General features: G+C 35.7%; 1 protein-coding gene across 15 annotated transcripts in view; it reads right to left on the minus strand.

The window, feature by feature from the left end:
* pHCl-1 (pH-sensitive chloride channel 1) overlaps positions 1 to 21,250 on the minus strand; it is a 48,671-nt gene that overhangs the window by 17,923 nt on the left and 9,498 nt on the right. For 5 of the 15 annotated variants that reach the window (XM_022086734.2, XM_022086735.2, XM_022086736.2 and 2 more), the window contains exons 4-11: positions 16,398 to 16,472; positions 11,248 to 11,315; positions 10,711 to 10,931; positions 9,012 to 9,094; positions 7,988 to 8,128; positions 3,865 to 3,948; positions 1,881 to 1,991; positions 385 to 537 (exon numbers count right to left, since the gene is read on the minus strand). In XM_022086734.2, the coding sequence (XP_021942426.1) occupies positions 385 to 537; positions 1,881 to 1,991; positions 3,865 to 3,948; positions 7,988 to 8,128; positions 9,012 to 9,094; positions 10,711 to 10,931; positions 11,248 to 11,315; positions 16,398 to 16,472 (936 nt within the window). The remainder of the gene's footprint in view (positions 1 to 384; positions 538 to 1,880; positions 1,992 to 3,864; positions 3,949 to 7,987; positions 8,129 to 9,011; positions 9,095 to 10,710; positions 10,932 to 11,247; positions 11,316 to 16,397; positions 16,473 to 21,250) is intronic. The other 10 variants (XM_087343011.1, XM_087343010.1, XM_022086743.2 and 7 more) reach the window with 3 other exon arrangements.

Raw genomic sequence — 21,250 nt, forward strand, 5'->3', positions numbered from 1 at the left:
TGACGCTGGAACACTTTCAGCAACACAGAACAGGGCTGCTGAATCATTCTTCTAACTGATTACTAGCAACATTCTAGTCTTGTCTCAACATAATTTTGTCAGCTATGTCTCCAATAAGAATTCCAAAAATAGTTTAAAATATAGATCAGTTTCCAATGTTTCAAATCATAATTTAAGCTGTGAAATGGACACTTATTCCATACTGACATCATTATCGCTCAAGAACATTTCATTGCATTCAGTCATGAAAGCTTCAAATTTTATTCAGTTACTTGATATCTTTGACAGTATACTGGACACATTACACAACAACACTTGTTATTCCTGTAAGTTATCTGGGATTTGTAAACATGCATATTGTCAGCAAGTAAAATGTTACCTTACCAATCATGACTCGTGCTGGAACAGCATTCCATTCGAGCCAAAATGTGATGAAAGATGATGTTACCAATATGATGCCTGGTATGAAAACAGTTGTAAAGTAAAATGCTCGGTCACGCGTGAATATCAGGTCCACTTTAAGGCAACTGTAGTTCCCTGTAACAGATTCAGCATATGCTACAATAAAGCTACTAGTATAATGCACATTGTCCTTCACTCAGGCCATTCCATTACAGCATCTATCAACATTTGACTAACAGGTATAATTCTGAATACCTCATAATTCTTTTAACATGTTCAATGTATAGCAACAGAAAGTAATTTGCTCAAGACAGACAGTATGTACACACAAACATACTCTTAAATTCAATTAGATCTAAAATCTGTCAGTTGGTATCTTAAATACAAGAAAGCATCACTTTTCATTCTTAGTCTGCCATAATATAGTCTGCTGCACATAACAAAATAATAACGTAGATTTAGTGACTATCAGTAATCTTTACTTTTCGTTTCATGATTTTTTAAACAGTTGATAAAGGTTAAAATTGTTATAATTCATTGTTAGATTATAAACTTACATTACATAAAAACAGAACCTACAACACAAGATCTGTATGACTTGAAACTTGTGCAATAGGAAAGCAGGCTTTATGAAGGCTGCTTAAATAATAATTCATTACTAGCAAACAGTGACAAACCAATCAATTTGTTGTCTGTGATACATGTCTTCTTCCAAGCATCTCATTCTAAAAATTGTTTGTTAACTAGAAGCTGGGAATATGCTAATACATGAAAACATTTCTAATGAACATTATTGTAAATAGTTACAAAAAATTTTATACAACAGAAAGCAAAGTATTAATTACAGAATGGTCCAAAATGTACCTACCAAGTTTAATGCTTTATTTCACCTAAACAATGAGGCATAAAAGTCTCATTCAAATCAGCATCTCAGGTCATTTATATTTAAAATGTGTTCAATGTGTTTTCCTTCAAACTTTCTGAAGAATTATTTCAGTTTTTGCTGTTTCATATCTGCAGCTTTGAGATTAATCATCCAAAATTCATCCTGTATTGTAAAATTTAAAGTTTTAGAAATATGTGCCTGTCCAATCCAAATTTGATGTCAAACGTTACCTGGAACTCTCTTCCAGCCTTTCAGATAATTAAATATAATATTCAATGATGAATATCCACTGCTCAGTAATGTACAATACCGAACAAAGCAAATGATAGATAAATGGTTTGTGTACTGCAGTGTGTCAGCAAAGGTTCTTCAAATTTTCATCACTTGTTGCAGAGAAACTTTTAAACTTGGTACTTACATTTTGCATCACTCTGTACGATTCAACGTAGAGCCTCATTAAATTAACATTTAACTGCTGTGTGGGACGAAGTTTTCCCAACTGAAAACATGTGAAACAGAAATGGAAATTTCTTATAAAACTAAATAACAACTTAGATTGATCCTCACAATTTTACTGGAAGGTTAGTCATACCTCGTTTATAAATCCCTGGCTGGTATTCTGGGGTTGTTGAAATCAGGTCTGTTGATGGGGATGAACTTCTTAATTGGACAATATCCATTGTGTCATCAGTGTCCCTATAACCTAAAGAACATGAGTTTGATGGAAGCACAAGTACCTCAGCTTGTCTTCTTATTGTAAACATGAAGTGCCAAACAAAAATAATTTGTAAAGTCTATACAATGGAAAGTGTCCATTTAAAAGGTTCTAAACCCCGTGAACACAACTGAACATCACACAGAATCAAGATACAACACAACAGAAATGTGAGGTACATGGCAACTCTCTGGAAAAGATGTTGTATTTTGCTACCAATTCATATTCTTGCATCTACATCTTGGTTCCTGTGACTGATAAAAGTGTTCATTGGTTGGAGAGCATAAGACAGAATAATATCCTGACAGATAAAGTCATTCAGGGCCAAGATAAAAATATCTAATGATGATAAAGAGTGAAAGAGAATCACCAGAACATATTTACTACAAAAGTTGTTTCAGCCCAAGGCCTACTATCCAAAGGTTTTACGTGTTTTTCCTCTGTCTTTCCAGGCAAATGCTTATATTAGGCCATGACTGCTTCTTTCCTCTTCAATACATCAATCATCAAACCATCCTATGCTGTATAGTCTGAGCTACAGGCAGCACCAATAAGTGAGCGCTCTTTACAGCAAAATAACCTATAATACCGCAGTTTCACAAATGTATTTCATTACCTCCAGATGTTATCCAGCGATCACAAAATCTTCACAGAACTTTGAATACTTAAAAATATATACTGATTTTGAGAATATGTTTGACAAATTCAGTCTATTAAACTAAGACCACTTGCATTCATCTGCCTAACCATTAGTCCTGGAGGTGAAATGTTTATATGTCTGGCAGTGAACAAGTCAACAAAATCTTCACTCTGAACACAGTACTGGGCCAAGATAAAATGTTCTTTGATACCAAACAGGAAGAGAGGGACCATCTTCACATAATCAGATGTGTTCTGTATGTCTTTGTTCTGCTCAAGCAACATGCTGTACTTCAATCAGAATAGCACTGTAATAATGAGTAAAGGACAATGGCTGACAAAGCAGGCACAGTACTGCAATTTCCCTTGGCTACATTTATATGGGTACTACAGGCTGTATGTATGGTAATGTATTGGTCTCCGCTAACACGAGTAACTGGAAGTCACTTACATGTTCCTCCTGGAATGAAGCCAGCTCCCTCTTGCAGGACACATATGTGAGATGGAGCAAGACATCTGTTATGATCACATCACAAACAGTATGCACTCTAGAAATCAAAAAAGGTTGCTTGGTTTTCCATTTCAGGACTCTGCTAAATATTTAATTTTGGTAATCATCATAGGATACATCTTTTGAAGAGCCATTGTAAAGTGTTCAAAAACTTTAAGCAGACTGTGTCTATGGACATTCCAGATTTCTTAAATCCCATGATTAAGAACACATAATACACTTCAAATGTTGAGCTTTACCTTATATTAGCTACCATGCAGTTATCTGTTCTAGACATTTACACTGTTAGCTATAACCTTCAGTTTGCAGGTTAGTAAGACGTCATTCAATATCATGCACAGGTTAGTATCATGTGATCATTGCAGATGTCTAAATGGAGAAACTGTTTTAAGTTGGGAGCAGATGTAGGTGACTACGTCCCTTAAAAATCAAACTGTATCTCCCATGTAGCTTGGATTAACAAAGATAAACTAAAAGAGAATTCAGGAACACAGTATAACCAATAATAAATACAAGACTGTGCTTTTTTTTCTAATTCCTGAAGAGTTATACCCCACACTGCTATAGGTTGCAGTGGAGGAATTGAGCCAATGGAAAGTGATAGGTCCTCTAGCCAACCCAAAGTCCCATGTTTTGTTTGACAAGTAATCTGGTTATTCTGTATTCAGGAAAGGCAGGAGGGAGGACAGAGGCAGGGGAGTGGTCAGTTACCTTGCTCCTCGAAGCGTCTCTGGCACAGAGAACATTTGCAGTCTTCTGATGTTTCGTCGTCAGGATCAGACTCATCATAGTCGACTGTAAGAGAACAGGGGAGGCTCTCTCTGTTGTCACATCAATACAAGAGCAGGGAATGGACGGGACTACGGCTTTCTTACTAAATTAGGTCCATTTTGAACTTTGTACATTTCTAAATGTACATCACTTACTTCCAACATCATAAACAAATTCAGTTTTATGTGGATGAAAAGACAATTTTTATGTATATATTTTCAACAGATTATTAATTTTAACCTAGAATTGTTAATTAATTGGGTCTAGTTTTAGAATAAAACTAAGGTTAGACAGAAGACTAGAATAAAGGAATACACAACACATATACTGATACTTTATCAGAACCGTGGATTTCCACAGCTTACGATTAGAGGTATAAGAAATTACATATAAAGATATAATTAACAAATAAGGGAGCAGAAGATCAATCTTAATCTAAGTGTCAAAGGAAAAGCCTAATATGGATAACAACTCATGACATTTCTGATAAATACTATAAATGCTACAAAATTATATTTCCAAAGACAGAATCAGTTTAATAAATGTGTACATACTTATGGTTTGATATATTTATTTTCCTTTGTATGCTTTTTGTGTTATCAACATTTAATATGGAAAGAAAACAGAATTATAGAAGTTCTAATAGGAAGATGAAGACTTTTTCAACTGGGAATGTTAAAAATAAAATCATACTTTAGAGTGAATGTCAGTGTAATACTTTTATAATGACAATAACATATAGTGACAAAACAGTGTACATTTTAGTAAAAGGTACTTGAAACTAAGTGAAGGAGAATGAATTTATCCATCATAAGTTTGAAGAGAAAGAGTGTCTGTGATAATGTGTGTCCCTCATTACGGAAGTCAATCCAAAAATTTGCAGCTCATGCACATATAAAACAATACAATGGAGTGACAATGTGGCCAAAAATTAAAAGTGGTACTCAATCAATTATTAAATTGGTTTAGAGTTAAAATTTTACATGAAAGAGTATTCTCTACTGCTTATGGTTCTGCTCTTTATATCATAACACAGCGTTTATGGTAAGTCTCTGCCCCTGACTTCCATACTGCCAAATATTGAGTAAATGAACCGTTTAAAGAATAATGGGTAATTCTGCAAGCCAGTGTGTCAGACATTAGACTAAATACTTGTCACTTTGAGGGGAGAATCAGTCAGTTGGTGTGTGGGAGTCCCCAAGGAAAGAATCAGGCAGGAGATCTTGTAGCAAGACCAAGCCATTACCATAACAAGCCTTTGTACCTATTACCAGATGAGACATGAAGCCATGCAGCTGCAGTGTTACAGTTCTACCTGAAAAAACATTCATAATGAATGCATGAACTTCATTATGAATCACTTCTTCCACCAAAGCAGAGAGAAACATAGCAATCTGATCCTTCATGAGATTTTAACCTTTCACTAGAAATTGAAACAGAACTGACATTAGGAAAGGAGTCTTGGGTACCTGTTTCATGTATAACAGACTACAACATTCAATTTCATAGTTATTAAAATAGCCTACGATTCTTCAAAACATATATCATGCCGAGAATGATTATGCTGAAATCGTACCCAGACATTTAATTAGATATATTACTTGTTGGTATGGCCACCTCTCTGCCTTGTACCACAGAGACATTAACAAATTACAGTGATGTGTATCTGAACTACTGCACTGCTGAAAGATTGCAAGCTGGTGTACATTCAGCATTATGTCTGCAATTCTAGAAACTGGGACGTGCACTCACAGGCACTTACATTCACATGTATCTACAATAGTTTTTCAAAACACTCTTTTAAAACTGTATATATACATTCTGAGTAATTTTCACATATACTTAAGATACTTGTACATATACATGTTCAAATACAGATATGAACACATTGAACAGAGGTTTCTTGTGTAATGCCATGGCCATGATGAAGTCAAATAAAGCAGATGAGGATGTTAGCAGCCAGCTCCTGTATCGCATGCACAAATACAAACACCATATCACCTAAGATCTCCATTCAAATAAATACTGGATCAGCATACAAACTTAAGACACGAATGTAAGTTGCAGAACAAGTTCATGAGCAGAATTATCCAAATTAGACTGAGAACTACAATATGGACCAAATTTAGTAGATAACAATCTCAATATTGGGCTAGCATGCTGAAGCCCGAGAACTAAATTTGAAACTATGAGGATGGTAGTGGGAAATATATACAATTAGAACTAAAGTGAAACATAAAATACAGTACACATATTACTTTCTCATACAGATTCCTTGCTATAATTTAGTGCACTGTATCATTCTTATGTCAGACATGTTATATTTTTAAGCTACTTCCAATTTAGTAATAGTATACTGTATTATGAAACCTGCAATTACAACTTAACCATAACAAAATTCATTATATAAAACAATACTCTTATTTATGACAATTTTAAGTTTAGCTGAAGAAAGAACACAGGCTACAGAAATAATACATCTTTATATATAATAACAAGGGAAACAAAACAAATATTCTGAAACCTTCTAATGACAAAACACATAATTTATAACCAATCAGATGTCTCCTCAATCCTTGCTTCTATCTGTATGCATCTCTTATGCATTTAATGCGTCTGGTAGTTTCCCAGTTCTATGAAACTTTTATATAATGTGCCTCATTTCTAATTTCAAAATCCATGTGACTAGGATTTTAAAATGTTTTAATCTTTCATATACAATCCTCAGTAGGGAACATCTGATCCAGTAAACGGCTATCAAATCAGTCTGTTCAATGTAAATTTAAGAGATGGGTAAGATGCCGTCTTCTGGGTTGTAACATTCTGTAGTGCTGGCAGAAGTTTAGCAACATTTTAGAGGTCCTTGCTGTCCCCAACATCAGGGTGATGATGGATTGCGCTGATGACAGAGACAGCGCGGACCTCAAATCCGATGTATTAATTCTTACATGTATTAACATTTATTATAAAATGTAATTCTTTGCAATTAATTATAAGCAGATTCATGGTGGTTTAGATAGTGAAATATATATAAAATATAAAAATGTTAAACTGTACAACAGTGAGAGTGTGATGATGGGCTAATGGCACAACAATTTCAGAATGTTGTGCTTTGACTAAATTGAAAGTGCTTTACCAGATGATGAAGAACTATAGCAATGTAAGAAGTAAGCACTTCAATCCAGAGAAACATCTCGAGCAATCAAATGTTTGTGCAAAGCAAAATGACCAAGGTTCAGAGGAAGCTTTCAAACTTTAATGTATTTCAGTGGGAACTTGTTACTGAGTGGTCAGAGGAACTAACTATACTGAATTTGATAAAATGGATGTGTAAGTTAAAATTAAAAATAAGAAAGTAAATACGTGATGCAGAAATTCATCCAAATTTTCTTAATTGCTGATGTAATATTCTGTACTGGCCCCACAAGTCATCACACTGCACTGAATAAATAAAACTTTGCCTCAATTTTCCAAATGGACTGGAAAGAGGACAGACAGGTACTAAGATCAACATGCAGACTCCACAGTCATAAAGTAATGCATTGTCCTTACTTAAACTAAAAGTAAGAGAAGACATAACTAAAGTCTGAGAATGTACGAGAAAAAAAATTCCACTTTGAATTTCATCCACTTACATTTCACAGCCATCAAAGTAGCTAATGTCAGTGCAAATAGGCAGAGATCCTGCAGCTGTCAAAGTATGCCAATGATTTAAGGAACATTAGATAAATCAAGTTTAAAGATCGGTTAGAAGTCATTATAAAGACACTTCGCTCAAATATTATCCAATTTTGCCATTTTAAAACATAAAACATTTTATGCCCACATAAACCCTGGGGTTTCAAGATTACATAACCTTGACAACCATGACAAATGCATTCTCTGTTAGGATGCTAGCCAATTTAGCACATACCACGAATACATAAATGAAAAGCCACATTTAACTACGGATGTGGGTGAAAGGAGGGAATGATAAGAAACACATATGAATGCTGAGAATGTGAAGGTTCGAACAACTTCTTATTGTACGCACATGCTATAAGGTAAGGGGCAGCACACTCACCCCTCCAGCTGGACTTAACGGGACACGTCACGGTATGGTTTGAGATGAGATACGCGTTGAGCGTAGTCAGGCTTGGAGACTTGCGCAGTGTGTCCTCATCATTCTTCCACACATATGAGATAGCAGTCTGCTCATATGAAACTGATTTTAAAGAAAATTGCATCTTAGGTTCTCATTACATTGGGCTTATGAATGCATTAAGCCATATTAAATTAATAGTTATATCACTGGTGGTCAGTTAGAAGGAGGGTTTGAAGATAATAAAAATTACCTTTTACTTAAATCTGTAACAAACAACAAAGATACATTAGTCCAGAAGAAAATGGAAGAAGTTTACATCTGAAAGATGCGCAAACTAGACTAGCTTCTGGAGGACTATGTTCCTTGGAATTAATTTAGTCTGTCGCACAAAATAAGTAGCAAACAGAAGAATTATATTTCCAGGAGTTTACATTATTCCAGTTCAAGGTTTCTCATTGAAAATTCCATTTTTTAAGATTAAAAACCCACATTTATTGATTTCAAATTATAATTATATCAGGATTAAAATTGCATCATCTGCAAGAGAAACCTCAAATAATAATTCGAATGTGTGTCATATTAATATAATTATTCCCATTCCAAGTAATAATTAAAAATACAGAATGGGTACTGGAACCGTGCAAAAATATTAACCCTGTATTTTGTGGAATTACAACGAAGCAGGTCGCAGGATTTTAACACGAGCCCAGAATCCGGACAACATTTCATGTAGACCATGCGGACCACTTCAATAACATAAAAGACACAACAGTTTCAAGGTTGCTGCCTCAGATTACCAAAACGTGCAAATATATTTTCAAACACGAAATAAAAAATGCTAATATAAATTACATATGACTAATAAACTTCAAACTATTAACAAATACAGAACCACTGAAATCAACTTTATTAATATATTAAATAAAAATATAAAAATACTTTTAAAAAAACTGTATTTTGTGCCGGAGAAGGGTAGGATAAACAGCGAATACTCGATACTTACTGCTTTCCATGGCAAACGAGCACTGAGGATCATCAAATGGGAATATATGCAGGTGTCCTTGGCATGAAAGGATTAGGTGACGACTGCAAATAAAAAAAAGTGAAAAACCAATGAGGCATCTCACCCTTTAAAATTATGCAGAGGCATTTCATAAAATTTAATGCATGTTATCATCTCATTGTGTATTTGAACATGGTAAATCAATAGATCGAGGTAGAAGAAGATGGACTACTCCACATTTTGAAAACATGCAATAATCAATAAATGCCCGACTCTTGAATAAGTGAATAGCTGGGTAGAAGACCAATTTATTGGCATTCCTGTTCATCCAATACAGTTAGCCCTCGATTTGCGCCGGTTCAATTTGCGCCGATTCAGAATAACGCCGATTTTGAAACCAGCAAGTCAAAAAGTGAAAAAAAAAATATATATTTTACTACTATTCATAACGTTTTACAATGTTTCTCGTACCGATTCTTATACTAAATCGTAATTCTTACATCGCTGATTTTGAATAAAAATTATAAATACAGTCATCTCTGCAATTACGTATGTTTCGTTAACGCGAATTTGCTCCAATGAGATCGACGAATCGGTAAAAGCTGTTTGTGAAATGCAAACTTTTGCATATGCGAGTTTGCTCTTATGAAATTTAATTCCTGGCGCTTTAAACTTTCAAAGGACTAATTTAATCTCTGCGGAGGTACCGGGGTTATTTTTACTACTCGATTTTCTATAGGTCGGCGTCTTACATGAATGCAACTATCGCATAACAGCAGAGATGACTGTACACATCAATCACATGAAAGAATCTCAGTCAATCGCGGAGACCAACGAATTGCCAATTGTAAGCATATAAAATATATTTTTTAAATTCCCTTTATTTTATTTACGTTATTTCAGAGCTTTAAATGTAATTCCATTATATTACTCGTCAATGTTTGGGTGCTGGGAAGGCATGTCATTGCATTCCCATTAATTTACATTATAAAAAATTTTCAATTTACGCCGATTCGGTTTACGCCGGTGAATCAGAAGCGATCTGTATTCATAATTAACAATTATAATAAGGCCTCAATACTCAAATAAAACTTAATTTTATCAGGATATATTTATTATATTTTAAATATTTAAATGTTAATTATAGTAATATTTTAATATTTAATAATAATATTTTATTGTGATTAGACTGATAAAATTGAACAAGTATTTATCAGGATATATTATAAAAATCTAAACCTGGGAATGATTTACAATTTTAATCATCTTACATGAAGACTGTATGAGCCGGGATAGCTCAGTCAGTATAGTGACTAGCTACGGGCTGGACGACCGGGGTTCGATCCCCGATGGGGGCAGGATTTTTCCTCTAGCCTCTGCGTCCAGACCGGCTCTGGGGCCCACCCAGCCTCCTCTACAATGGGTACCGGGGGTCCTTTCCCGGCGGTAAAGCCGGCCGGGGCGTGATGCTGACCACTCACCCCAATCTAGTGCCGAGGTCAAGGAAGAGAGGAGCTATACCTCCTCTCACCCCAAACGCCTACATGGCGTATAGCGGGACAAACTTTACTTTACTTTTTACATGAAGACTGTACGAGGAGATAGTCAATATAATGATCAGAACAAATGCTGGTGAAATATTTGTAAGTTACGATACAAATTACGAAAATATCTGATGACTGATTATGGTGACTCATACCGCATAAGGTAAGAGACAGTTCCGTTGCGGTAGATACGGAGAGCAAAATGAACGGGAATGAGTGGATCCTTGAAGTCTCCGTGCATAATGAAGTACGTGTCTGGCAGCCAGATGTCGTTGTGGTGGTGGATTGCATTGAGAAACTCGTATTCGCTCTTGTTGGAGTACTTGAGGCGTGGGTCAAACCACTGCTGCTGCAGAAGGAACTCCACTTCATATTTCTGCAATACAACATGCAAATGACCACAGTAACCAACCACCAACCACCAGGCTATAAGTGAGACATCTTTATTGAATTGAAACAGGGAATTTAAACGTCCAACTGTGAAGCCACTGGCTGACTTAATTTTAAAATTAATGATTTTGCAGGATGTTACTGCAATGCGTGACCTGTCGGACCAAAAACGGTACACGGGTTCACTATTTTACAGGCATGTGATCATTAAAAGTTGAAAATTACTGCCTTATAGTAGATTTAAATCATAGGAATGATTACATTTTACAAAAAAATGGAAGTAATATAAAGTCTGTGCTTACCAAACTGGACTCATCTGGAGAAGCAAGACTGAGAAGGAGAACGCTTACATTTACTCTCAAGGGTCCTCCTGAAACAATAACAATGCATAAAAAATACAGTGAATACACAAAGGAAACAAAACATGTCGTGAGTTTCTGCTAACTTCCAAGCAAAATCTTAACCAGGCAGTCTCATTCAACTTCGAACTCAAGAATAAATCTTTACCTTACGGAACAACCATGTCTATGTGTTTGCTTCGGATTTAAGCTGATTTTAAGATAAAAAGAAAATTTAAAATGACAATGCTGCATATATTTTATCTACAGTAAGTAAAAACTTCAAACAATTTATTATAAACAGGAACAAAGAAAAATAACCATTCACATAATACGAGGTAGAAATGAAAATGTAGATACAAATTAGAGACAATTCAGACTGTACGCATAATAAAACTACTTATCTTATTAAAAGACTGCAATCTTAACTTCTGAAATAATGTAATTTCTTCAATGGTTTTGGACCTGCACAAACAAGTATTGAAATAGGTCATAATTCAATGCCAATTTTCAATGTTATTCGGTGTTATGTTGTAGTAGATGAAATATGTCACTTTGCTTCTGTCCACGAACAACAAATTCACAAGGAAAGAAAACAAATGCAATTTGAAAAAATAGTGAAAAGATTAACATTTGCAGCATCCACAGAGACATTGTTTATTCAAAAAACAAAAATTTTGCTCAAATGCTTCAAAATGGTTCAACATACGCAAATGTGCACAACATAAACTAATTCGCCCTTCTCTTATTGTACAGCAAACATTATCAAGAACATGGACTCGCACTTGAAGAAAACTTCAGACATTCACAGGTTTCTTTTTGCTAATAAATAAGATGTTAAAAACAAAACTTATAATTCAATCGTGTGTCAGTCACTTAAGGAAGGCAGATATGCGAATATAATAATTTTAAAATATTCAAGTCTTTGGTTACAATTGAATACACAATATCACCTTTCTCTGGTTCCCAGAACAGAACTCAAAAGTGTATATCTATAAAAAAAATTAGAATTTTAAAGGTTCTCAAACAGCACTTAATGCATGAAACTGCACATACAAATACTAAGACTTTAATTTTTATACTCATTTTAAACAGAGACAAAGAATAGAAATGTATGAAGATTTCCGTCTTCTGGGTTGTTGCACTATGTAGTCTGGTCGATGTTAACCAACGTTTCAGAGGTCATACTGCCTCTGTCATCAGGGCGATGAGTATGAAGATTCCTATCTTCTGGGTGCCCTGATGACGGAGGCAGTATGACCTCTGAAACGTTGGTTAACATCGACCAGACTACACAGCGCAACAACCCAGAAGACGGAAATCTTCATACTCATCGCCCTGATGATGGAGGCAGTATAACCTCCGAAACGTTGGTTAACATCGACCAGACTACACAGCGCTACAACCCAGAAGACGGAAATCTTCATACTCTGATGACGGAGGCAGTATGACCTCTGAAACGTTGGTGGAACTCGACCAGACTACACAGCGCAACAACCCAGAAGACGGAAATCTTCATACTCACCGCTGTGATAACCTCAAGTCTTAAATATAAATGTAATTAAAAATTAGCGCTATAAATATCTGACTCTTATCGACAGAAAAATTAGGATAACAACATTTAGCTATGAAACAAAAAGTCTAGTAAATTCTTGTAAATAATAAACACGTAATAACATTTCATGTGATGGGAGAACTGCGTTGCTCTATTCTTTTCATCTGTAAGGACAAACCGTTTTCACATTCCGATTAACATTAATTTGTTACCAAACACAAGACAGCTCCATGTAACTCTGAAACAAAAGTGCAACACAAACGTAACAGAAATGAGTGCTCGTCACAACAACCATGCTGCACGCCCACAGAAAAACTTCCTCTGTCTATAAGTTAACATGAGTGCAATACCTCAAATTCAGCAACGACGTTTCTTTCCCCATATAAAAGTTAATTCATCACGATGCTTGTGTTCCAATTGCATGATTCCAACAATAAACAAGAGGTAACCAAACAAACATCAATTAATGTTGCAATAAGATAGTGTAGTTGCGTCATATTGTGATTTATTAAATTAAAATTAAATTATTTGGTTATTCCGTCAAATCACAATGTATTTAAAATAAGATAATTAAAACAATTAAAATATCATTCTGTGTTCCATATCGAATAATTGATTTACAATTTTAACAGTTACAACATGTTTCGGTTTTATTAAACCATCATCAGGTGTAAAATATTAAATTTAAAACTCAATTACAATTTTTTTTACAATTTTTCGTAGTGTAGTTTTTTGGAGGTCGTGTCCAGATATTTTCATATAATGGATCAACTTTATTGTTTGAAGTGATGCTTTTGATGTTTACATCGGTCAGAGATGAATAAACCTTGATCGGATACGGTAATACTTCTGGATCACCTCCAGACACAACTGTGTTGTCTACTATTTCATCTCTGACCGATGTAAACATCAAAAGCATCACTTCAAACAATAAAGTTGATCCATTATATGAAAATATCTGGACACGACCTCCAAAAAACTACACTACGAAAAATTGTAAAAAATTGTAATTGAGTTTTAAATTTAATATTTTACACCTGATGATGGTTTAATAAAACCGAAACATGTTGTAACTGTTCAAATTGTAAATCGATTATTCGATATGGAACACAGAATGATATTTTAATTATATTAATTATCTTATTTTAAATACATTGTGATTTGATGGAATAACCAAATAATTTAATTTTAATTTAATGTTGCAATGTCTACACAATCTGTCTTTACTCAAACCTGATTAAATAAAATAAGACTTTTAAAAATAGGTTAAGAACAAAGTTAATGGAGATCTTGCTTCTTGAATGTTTGTGGAGATTCATGGTACTTTGGTTTGTCACGTGCGAAATAACACAAGAGCTACCAAATATCACATATTTATTTTGTTTAGATGTAATTAACTGATACGTTACGTGGGGCAGCAACCAAAATGCAAAATACACTTCGATGTTAGACAAAGTAAACTTTATAATGTTCATTAACTTCCAATGACAAAAAATATAATGGTAGAACAGAAAACAGACAAAATTTTCCACCACAATCAAGTAATAGCAGTCTCTAAAAATTGTTAAACATGTTAAAAATAACATAAAATGAAGGTGTGCTAGCCTGTAGTGGCTGCACACGCCTGGAACTTATGAACATTATCATTTTTCTTAATTTAGAATGAAGAACAAGGACTAATTGATTATGAGATATAAAACAATTCCACCGAGAACACAGTTAATGGTACACGGAGATATGCTTCACGTACTCAGCTTTTCAGGGATATGAATATACTTCTAATACCTAATTAAATCAATTAAAATATTGTACTACATGAAAATATATAAAATTTGAAACAAAACACAATCATAATTACTACACACACCAGAAGCTGGTTCACCATATTCAGTTTCGCAGAACAAGTGCTTTAAATTAATGTAATAACTATAAGATCAAATTACAAAATACATTACCAACTCAAATTAGTAAATCAAAAACATTCAGAATTTCAAGATGCAACTAAGATCCTATAAACAGAATTATACATTCTACTTTTTACATGAACATATCTTATTAATTAATAGATTACGATGTTAAATTGTATCTGTTTCCAACAAGAAATTAAATTTACAGCGTGTTATCATATACTAAAGAAATGTGGTTCAGACAACGGAAAATTATGTTGGAGGGTGAGTCAGAAAATTTCAGCAACTGATTTGTTTTACATCTTGTTGTAACACTACGTAATTTTGAAATACTTTCGACCCTGACCGGCCAGTTGATGTGTCGTCGTAGCAGAGTTAACATCCGACATCGTTCAAAACCCAAAAATCTGCAAGAAATGTAATTACACTTTTCTGGGATCCACAGGAACCAATTTTGGAAAATTACCTAGCGAGGGGCACAACATTAAACAGTGTTCGTTATAGTGAAATGTTTCTGTATCAGCTGAAACCAGTTATTCGAACCAAACACCGAGGACTTTTGTCGAAAGTTGACGCCCACAACATTGAAAACCTCCGCCAACTGAACTTGGAGGTGTTCGAACATTCTCCGTATGGTCCTGATCTGACACCTTCTATAACCTGTTTGGTCCACTGAAAGACTCTTTGACAGACCGTCATTTCGCCACTGACGAAGAAATCGAATAAGCTGTGCATTGAAAAGAGCGAGGACTCTATCGAAAAATGATGCGATTGTACATATTCATTGTCACTGTATTATTTAATCAAAAAAATCAATTGCGGAAACTTTCTGACTCACCCTCGTAAACTTCGAGGACCTGTACCATGCCGATGTGTGACACGTTAACATATTGTCTCAAAAAGAATAGAAAAAAAAAACTAACCTGAAATAAACTAAACATTTTCCACGGAGGATTTAAATATTTTCATCTTTCTCAAGTAATTCTTAAACATCAAATCTAAAACTTCTTGACGATGGTGAAGAGTCAATTGAATAAAAATTTCCTTGGATATTATCCATCGTCTAGTAAATATAAAAACGTAAAACGACGTTTCGGACCGGAGATAGGGATTAGCTCTATCTAGTGGGCCCAACTGTGTAGGAACCTGAAGACGGAGATAGAGTCCCATCTCCGAAACGTCGTTTTACGTTTTTATATTTACTAGACGATGGATAATATCCAAGAAATTTTTTATTCAATCCTTAAACAGATGAAGTTCTACTTTAGAAAGATAGAAATAGTCCTTAACTTCCATTTTTGTAGCCATCTTTAAGAAGTACCCTGTCATCTCAATGCTACACTGTGATGAGATCATGCAACAAGAAACAACTTTGATACAGCGTCGCTTGACTTCGCCACCAACAACAGAAGCCATGCGTTCATGTGCATCGTCAGGAGAGGGTGGAATCTACCCCTACCGCCGAGATCAGGGTCCTCAAATGCCACGGGTGCGTTCACGAAGGAAACACTGATCAAATCGTTCAAATGCACGCAAACACAGACAGAGTAACAAACAGGCACTAAGCGACAAAATCATAAAAAGAAAGAGACAGAGAGAGAGAGAGAGAGAGAGAGAGAGAGATGTATGAGAGCGAATGGTGAGAGACGGACCGGGAAGGTGTTTCCGGGGAGAGCCCGGGGTCCGAGGGTCTGATGGTGACCGCATCCCGCAGCAAAAATCAGCATCTGCAACACAACAGCGTGCCCACTACACTAGAAATGCTCTCACACGTATCACCAAACCTCCTGAAGAAAAATCACATTTACAGCAGCTTTATAAAACATTAGACATTTAACTAGCCTCTTTCTCTGTTTATTTTATTTATTTAGTGTTCTGTCTGAGGACAGGTCCATATGAACAGGATCCTTCCATCCTTTTCTCGGACTGGGACCTGTTCATATACGTTCTTGGCAGATGATCCAGAAGTGGTTTGCCATTGCCTTCTTCTGTGTGTGAATGGAGTAATTGTTGGGATGCCACGGAGGAAAACTCCGTGTTGCTTAGACCACGGCCTTGCCCAACACAAGTTATAAATTCGGGCACCGCCGGGAATCGAACCCGAGACCCCAGGATCACAAGGCCAGCGTTCTAACCGCTAGACCACCTCATCTTATTATTATTTAGTGTTCTGTCTGACGACAGGTCCATATGAACAGGATCCTTCCATCCTTTTCTCGGACTGGGACCTGTTCATATACGTTCTTGGCAGATGATCCAGAAGTGGTTTGCCATTGCCTTCTTCTGTGTGTGAATGGAGTAATTGTTGGGATGCCACGGAGGAAAACTCCGTGTTGCCTAGACCACGGCCTTGCCCAACACAAGTTATAAATTCGGGCACCTCCGGGAATCGAACCCGAGACCGCTAGACCACCGTGGCGGTTTTTTTTTAGGTTTTTGCAACAAAAATTTTAACTGATGACAGAATCAGTCACTTGACAAGCGACAAATGCGACTTGGAACATCAATGCAATTGTGACATGTGCCACTGTAAATGTAACTGTTCTTCGGGATTCAGAGAAAGTTGAGAGAAATGGCTGCAGAGAACCGCCATACTGACTAATAAATTACCATACTTAACAGAAAGTCACTATTCAAGACAAAATAAACAATTTTACGACAATTTTTAAGTCAACTGTTTAAAGAAACGTAGTGAGTGATAATGCAGAACGCAATTTTAATTACACAATAAAAATTAAATATTTCCCATGAAAATCTGACTCAGAAGACTTAGTTCACAAAGAAATTAGATCTTTCTTACTTTAATGACGAAAAAACTTGATTTAATGTTATAATCACAGTAAATAGTATTGAGACATTTAATGGGGAAGAGTTAAATAATATGACAATTACATCTTCGATATTGTAATGAGAAGGAAAATATAATTTAAAATTTTATGGCACATTGCTCAGACAAAATGGCTTATATTTTCTATAATATTAGAACAATACGATAATTCTGTTTCCCTTTGAAGATAAATGTTTAGACTGGACACGATTCCACACAATCATGACAACGCTGCCGTTATGGCAACTGGGACAAAACTTAGTGGCTCCTAAAATGCGCAAGACAGATGCGCAGAGCTCTTTGAGAAGTTCCGGGGTCTCTAGCGATCAAAACTGAATACTCAAAAGCAGAGTCTGCCCCCCCGCCCCTCAACCCACCTCCAAGATAGTCTTTTAGACTGGACTTCTCATCCAAGAACACTGAAAGTAAAAATGTAGAGTGCATTAAGAACTATATATTTTTTTTAAATAAACCAAATTGGGAACCTGAGAAAAAGTTTTTTTTTCATGATGTTTATGGTCATCTTCTGGGTTATATATTACATTCTTCCTTAATATAATTAAACTTCACCTAGACGAAATATATTTTATAAAACTGGTGATGCCAAAATTAGAGTCTGAGTCTACATTGGACTACATTCATAATACGTCTGCATAAAACTTCATTTTCACGAAAGATTTACACAAAAACAAGCACTGGAATACAGAATATACCATTGCATATACCAGTAACAACAACAATAATTTTTCATTTTCAACTAATTCATGTTAAAGAGTTATTTTTTTACCACAGAAACGTATTTTATCTGAAATTTTTGTCTTGAAACAAAGGAAATAACCCTCTAAAGACAATATCTCAATTCTAACATTTACTATAAAGTAATGAGAATCAGAAGAGGACATATAATTTGGTTTATTTTTACGCCGTGTCCGATCTGGAGTTATTTATAAATATGGCACTCACATGCCAGTACAATAATAAGAAAAATTCTTAAAAACCATAACATTTTATTTAACACCTAATTACATGATTATCAGAGCAGAAATTTTGGATATAGTCTCCTGTGATCATCCCTAAAACATTCAGTATTACGAAGAACTTACCCTTAAATAAAATTAAACACTGAGAAAATAATGCTCATCTACAATGTGCTCATAGACACACAATATTATAACAGATCGGTGATAAATTGTGTAATAGACGCAAATGTGCTCACTTCATGCAAGAGACGTTATCGAAATTGAATAAAATTTAGCACGTAAAAATATCTCCTACATAATAAAAATACATGCTAAAAACGAAATTATGTCAGAAATTTAAGCACGTGCTCTATGTTAATATTAAACACAGTAACGTGTCTATTAGATTCAGTTTCAATTCTGACCATCTCCATCACGTGACCTCCAAACCATGCCTGAAACACGGCTATCGAGCTAATGTAAAGTTATAAGCATTTTTATCTTACGTACTCCTGAATTGGTGATATAAACTTATAAGGTAGTATATTTGCGTCATATTGTGAATTAGGTTAATATTTTAATATTTTCCGTCAAATCACAATTTTTAATAAGATAATAAAATATTTAAAATATCATTTCACGTAAAAAACGTTCCAATTTGTAAATCGATCATTCGATGCGGAACGTGAAATGATATTTTAAATATTTTATATTTTATTATCTTATTAAAAATTGTGATTTGACGGAAAATATTAAAATATTGATCTAAACTTAATCAAATGAACACATTCAGCGTCACAGGCGAGAAAAGCACTTGGACACATCTGTTATTATATTTCAAATGTACACTTAACACAAATGCTTCAAACATTTCCCAAACATGGCGGGCAGATTAATACCAAGATGGACCAGACGTATAATGTTGAACAGATTAATAAAAGCTGAATTAAAGCCCAGTCTCTTGAACAGTGCAGTGGATTGCATACACCACCGAAGTAAATCCAAGGTTAATACTTGATGGACTGTTTTTATTGTAGGATTTTGATCACATAGATTTATTACCACGAAATGATGGCAGTACACGCGCACATAAAATGAGAAAGCTCTTTAAAACACGGGTTAAGAAGCGATTTTTTACGATTTACCTAAAGCTAAGAACATCTTAAGACACGTACTGATGCGAAAAAGTGGTCTCGGACCACATCACTGCAAAAAAGGACTAAGGCACAAGGATAACAAAGGCAATGTAGCGTGAAGCAAGCCGCTGACACGTGAGTGCGTTCTGTTTCCCTGCAACTTGTAACACGAACTTGACGGATGCTCAGCGCATGAACAAGCCGCGTGTGACGTCATGACTCATGTCCATCTGTACATACGTAATAACTAACGAATGACTGGACAAACTTTCATGAAATTTGGTATGGACGTAAAAAGTAAAGTTTGTCCCACTATACGCCATGTAGGCGCTTGACCTCGGCACTAGATGGGGGTGAGTGGTCAGCGTCACGCCCCGGCCGGCTTTACCCCCGGGAAAGGACCCCGGTACCCATTGTAGAGGAGGCTGGGTGGGCCCCAGAGCCGGTCTGGACGCAGAGGCTAGAGGAAAAATCCTCTGCCCCCGTCGGGGATCGAACCCCGGTCGTCCAGCCCGTAGCTAGTCACTATACTGACTGAGCTATCCCGGCTCTGGTATGGACGTTATGCCACCCAGAAATATTCCAAAATACACCTTTATTTCTTGAGGAAAGTCAAAGTTTTTATCGTTCTACATACAACCAAAAAAAAAAACCCATTACTGTGTTAAAAAGATCTCGCTGCTGGTCTCTGTCCTGAGCCAGACGAATTGAGTCTACAACCTTCCACCCTACTGTTTTAAGACCATTTTAAAATATTATTTTTCCATCTACGTCCACGTCTTCAAAGCTGTCTCTTCATCCCAGATTTACCGTCGAAAACACTACATGCATTTCTTGTCTCTCATGCGTGCCCCCTTCATCCCATCGTTCTTTATGTGTGTATCCTAATAGCATTTGGTGACTAGCAGAAGTGAAAAATATAAATATTATCATTAATTTTCACCCCCTCAGGTCAAAATATTCTTCTCAGGACTCTGTTCTCAAACACCTTCAATCGAAGTTCTTCACTCTTAAGACCAGGTTTCAGTACAGTGCCGGTTATCCGGGACCTCAGATTGTCTCTAATACGTAATTATATTTCTCTTAACTACTCGTACCACTGTCTTATATAAACTGGAATTTGACTCATCAACTTTAAGAAAGAATATTTGGTATTTTTGTGTATGTTTTGCGATGTACAAATATAAGTTTCCATTTTAATAAAATATTCTAATAAAACCTTCTCGAAGGTATCACCACCTTGTCGAAGGCAATCTGCCGGGTGAGGAGGCTTGCGTGCTCAAATGACCCTTAGGGCTATGCCGGCCTGAGCTTCGGCTCATGGTAGGGTCACCCAAGCCGGACAGGTCTAAGGAGATGCGCTAGACTAAGAGTGATACCCTGGTCCTCCAGGTTGGGGGTTGGGTGTAGGGCTAACAACCTTTCACCTTTAAAAAAAATATGTGTTACGAAAAAATCAACCAAGCCTCGGATCAGGACGGACTCTTTGGCACGACCACGGCAATTGAAAAAGGACATGAGATTTGGTACTTGGAACATTAGGAGCCTCTATAGGGCTGGGGCACTGAAATCAGTGTGTAGGG

The sequence above is a fragment of the Zootermopsis nevadensis genome, unplaced genomic scaffold, assembly GCF_977971745.1.
Source record: "Zootermopsis nevadensis isolate Lab colony 2312 unplaced genomic scaffold, Znev_1.0 Znev_ptg000004l, whole genome shotgun sequence".
Classification (NCBI taxonomy): domain Eukaryota; kingdom Metazoa; phylum Arthropoda; class Insecta; order Blattodea; family Termopsidae; genus Zootermopsis; species Zootermopsis nevadensis.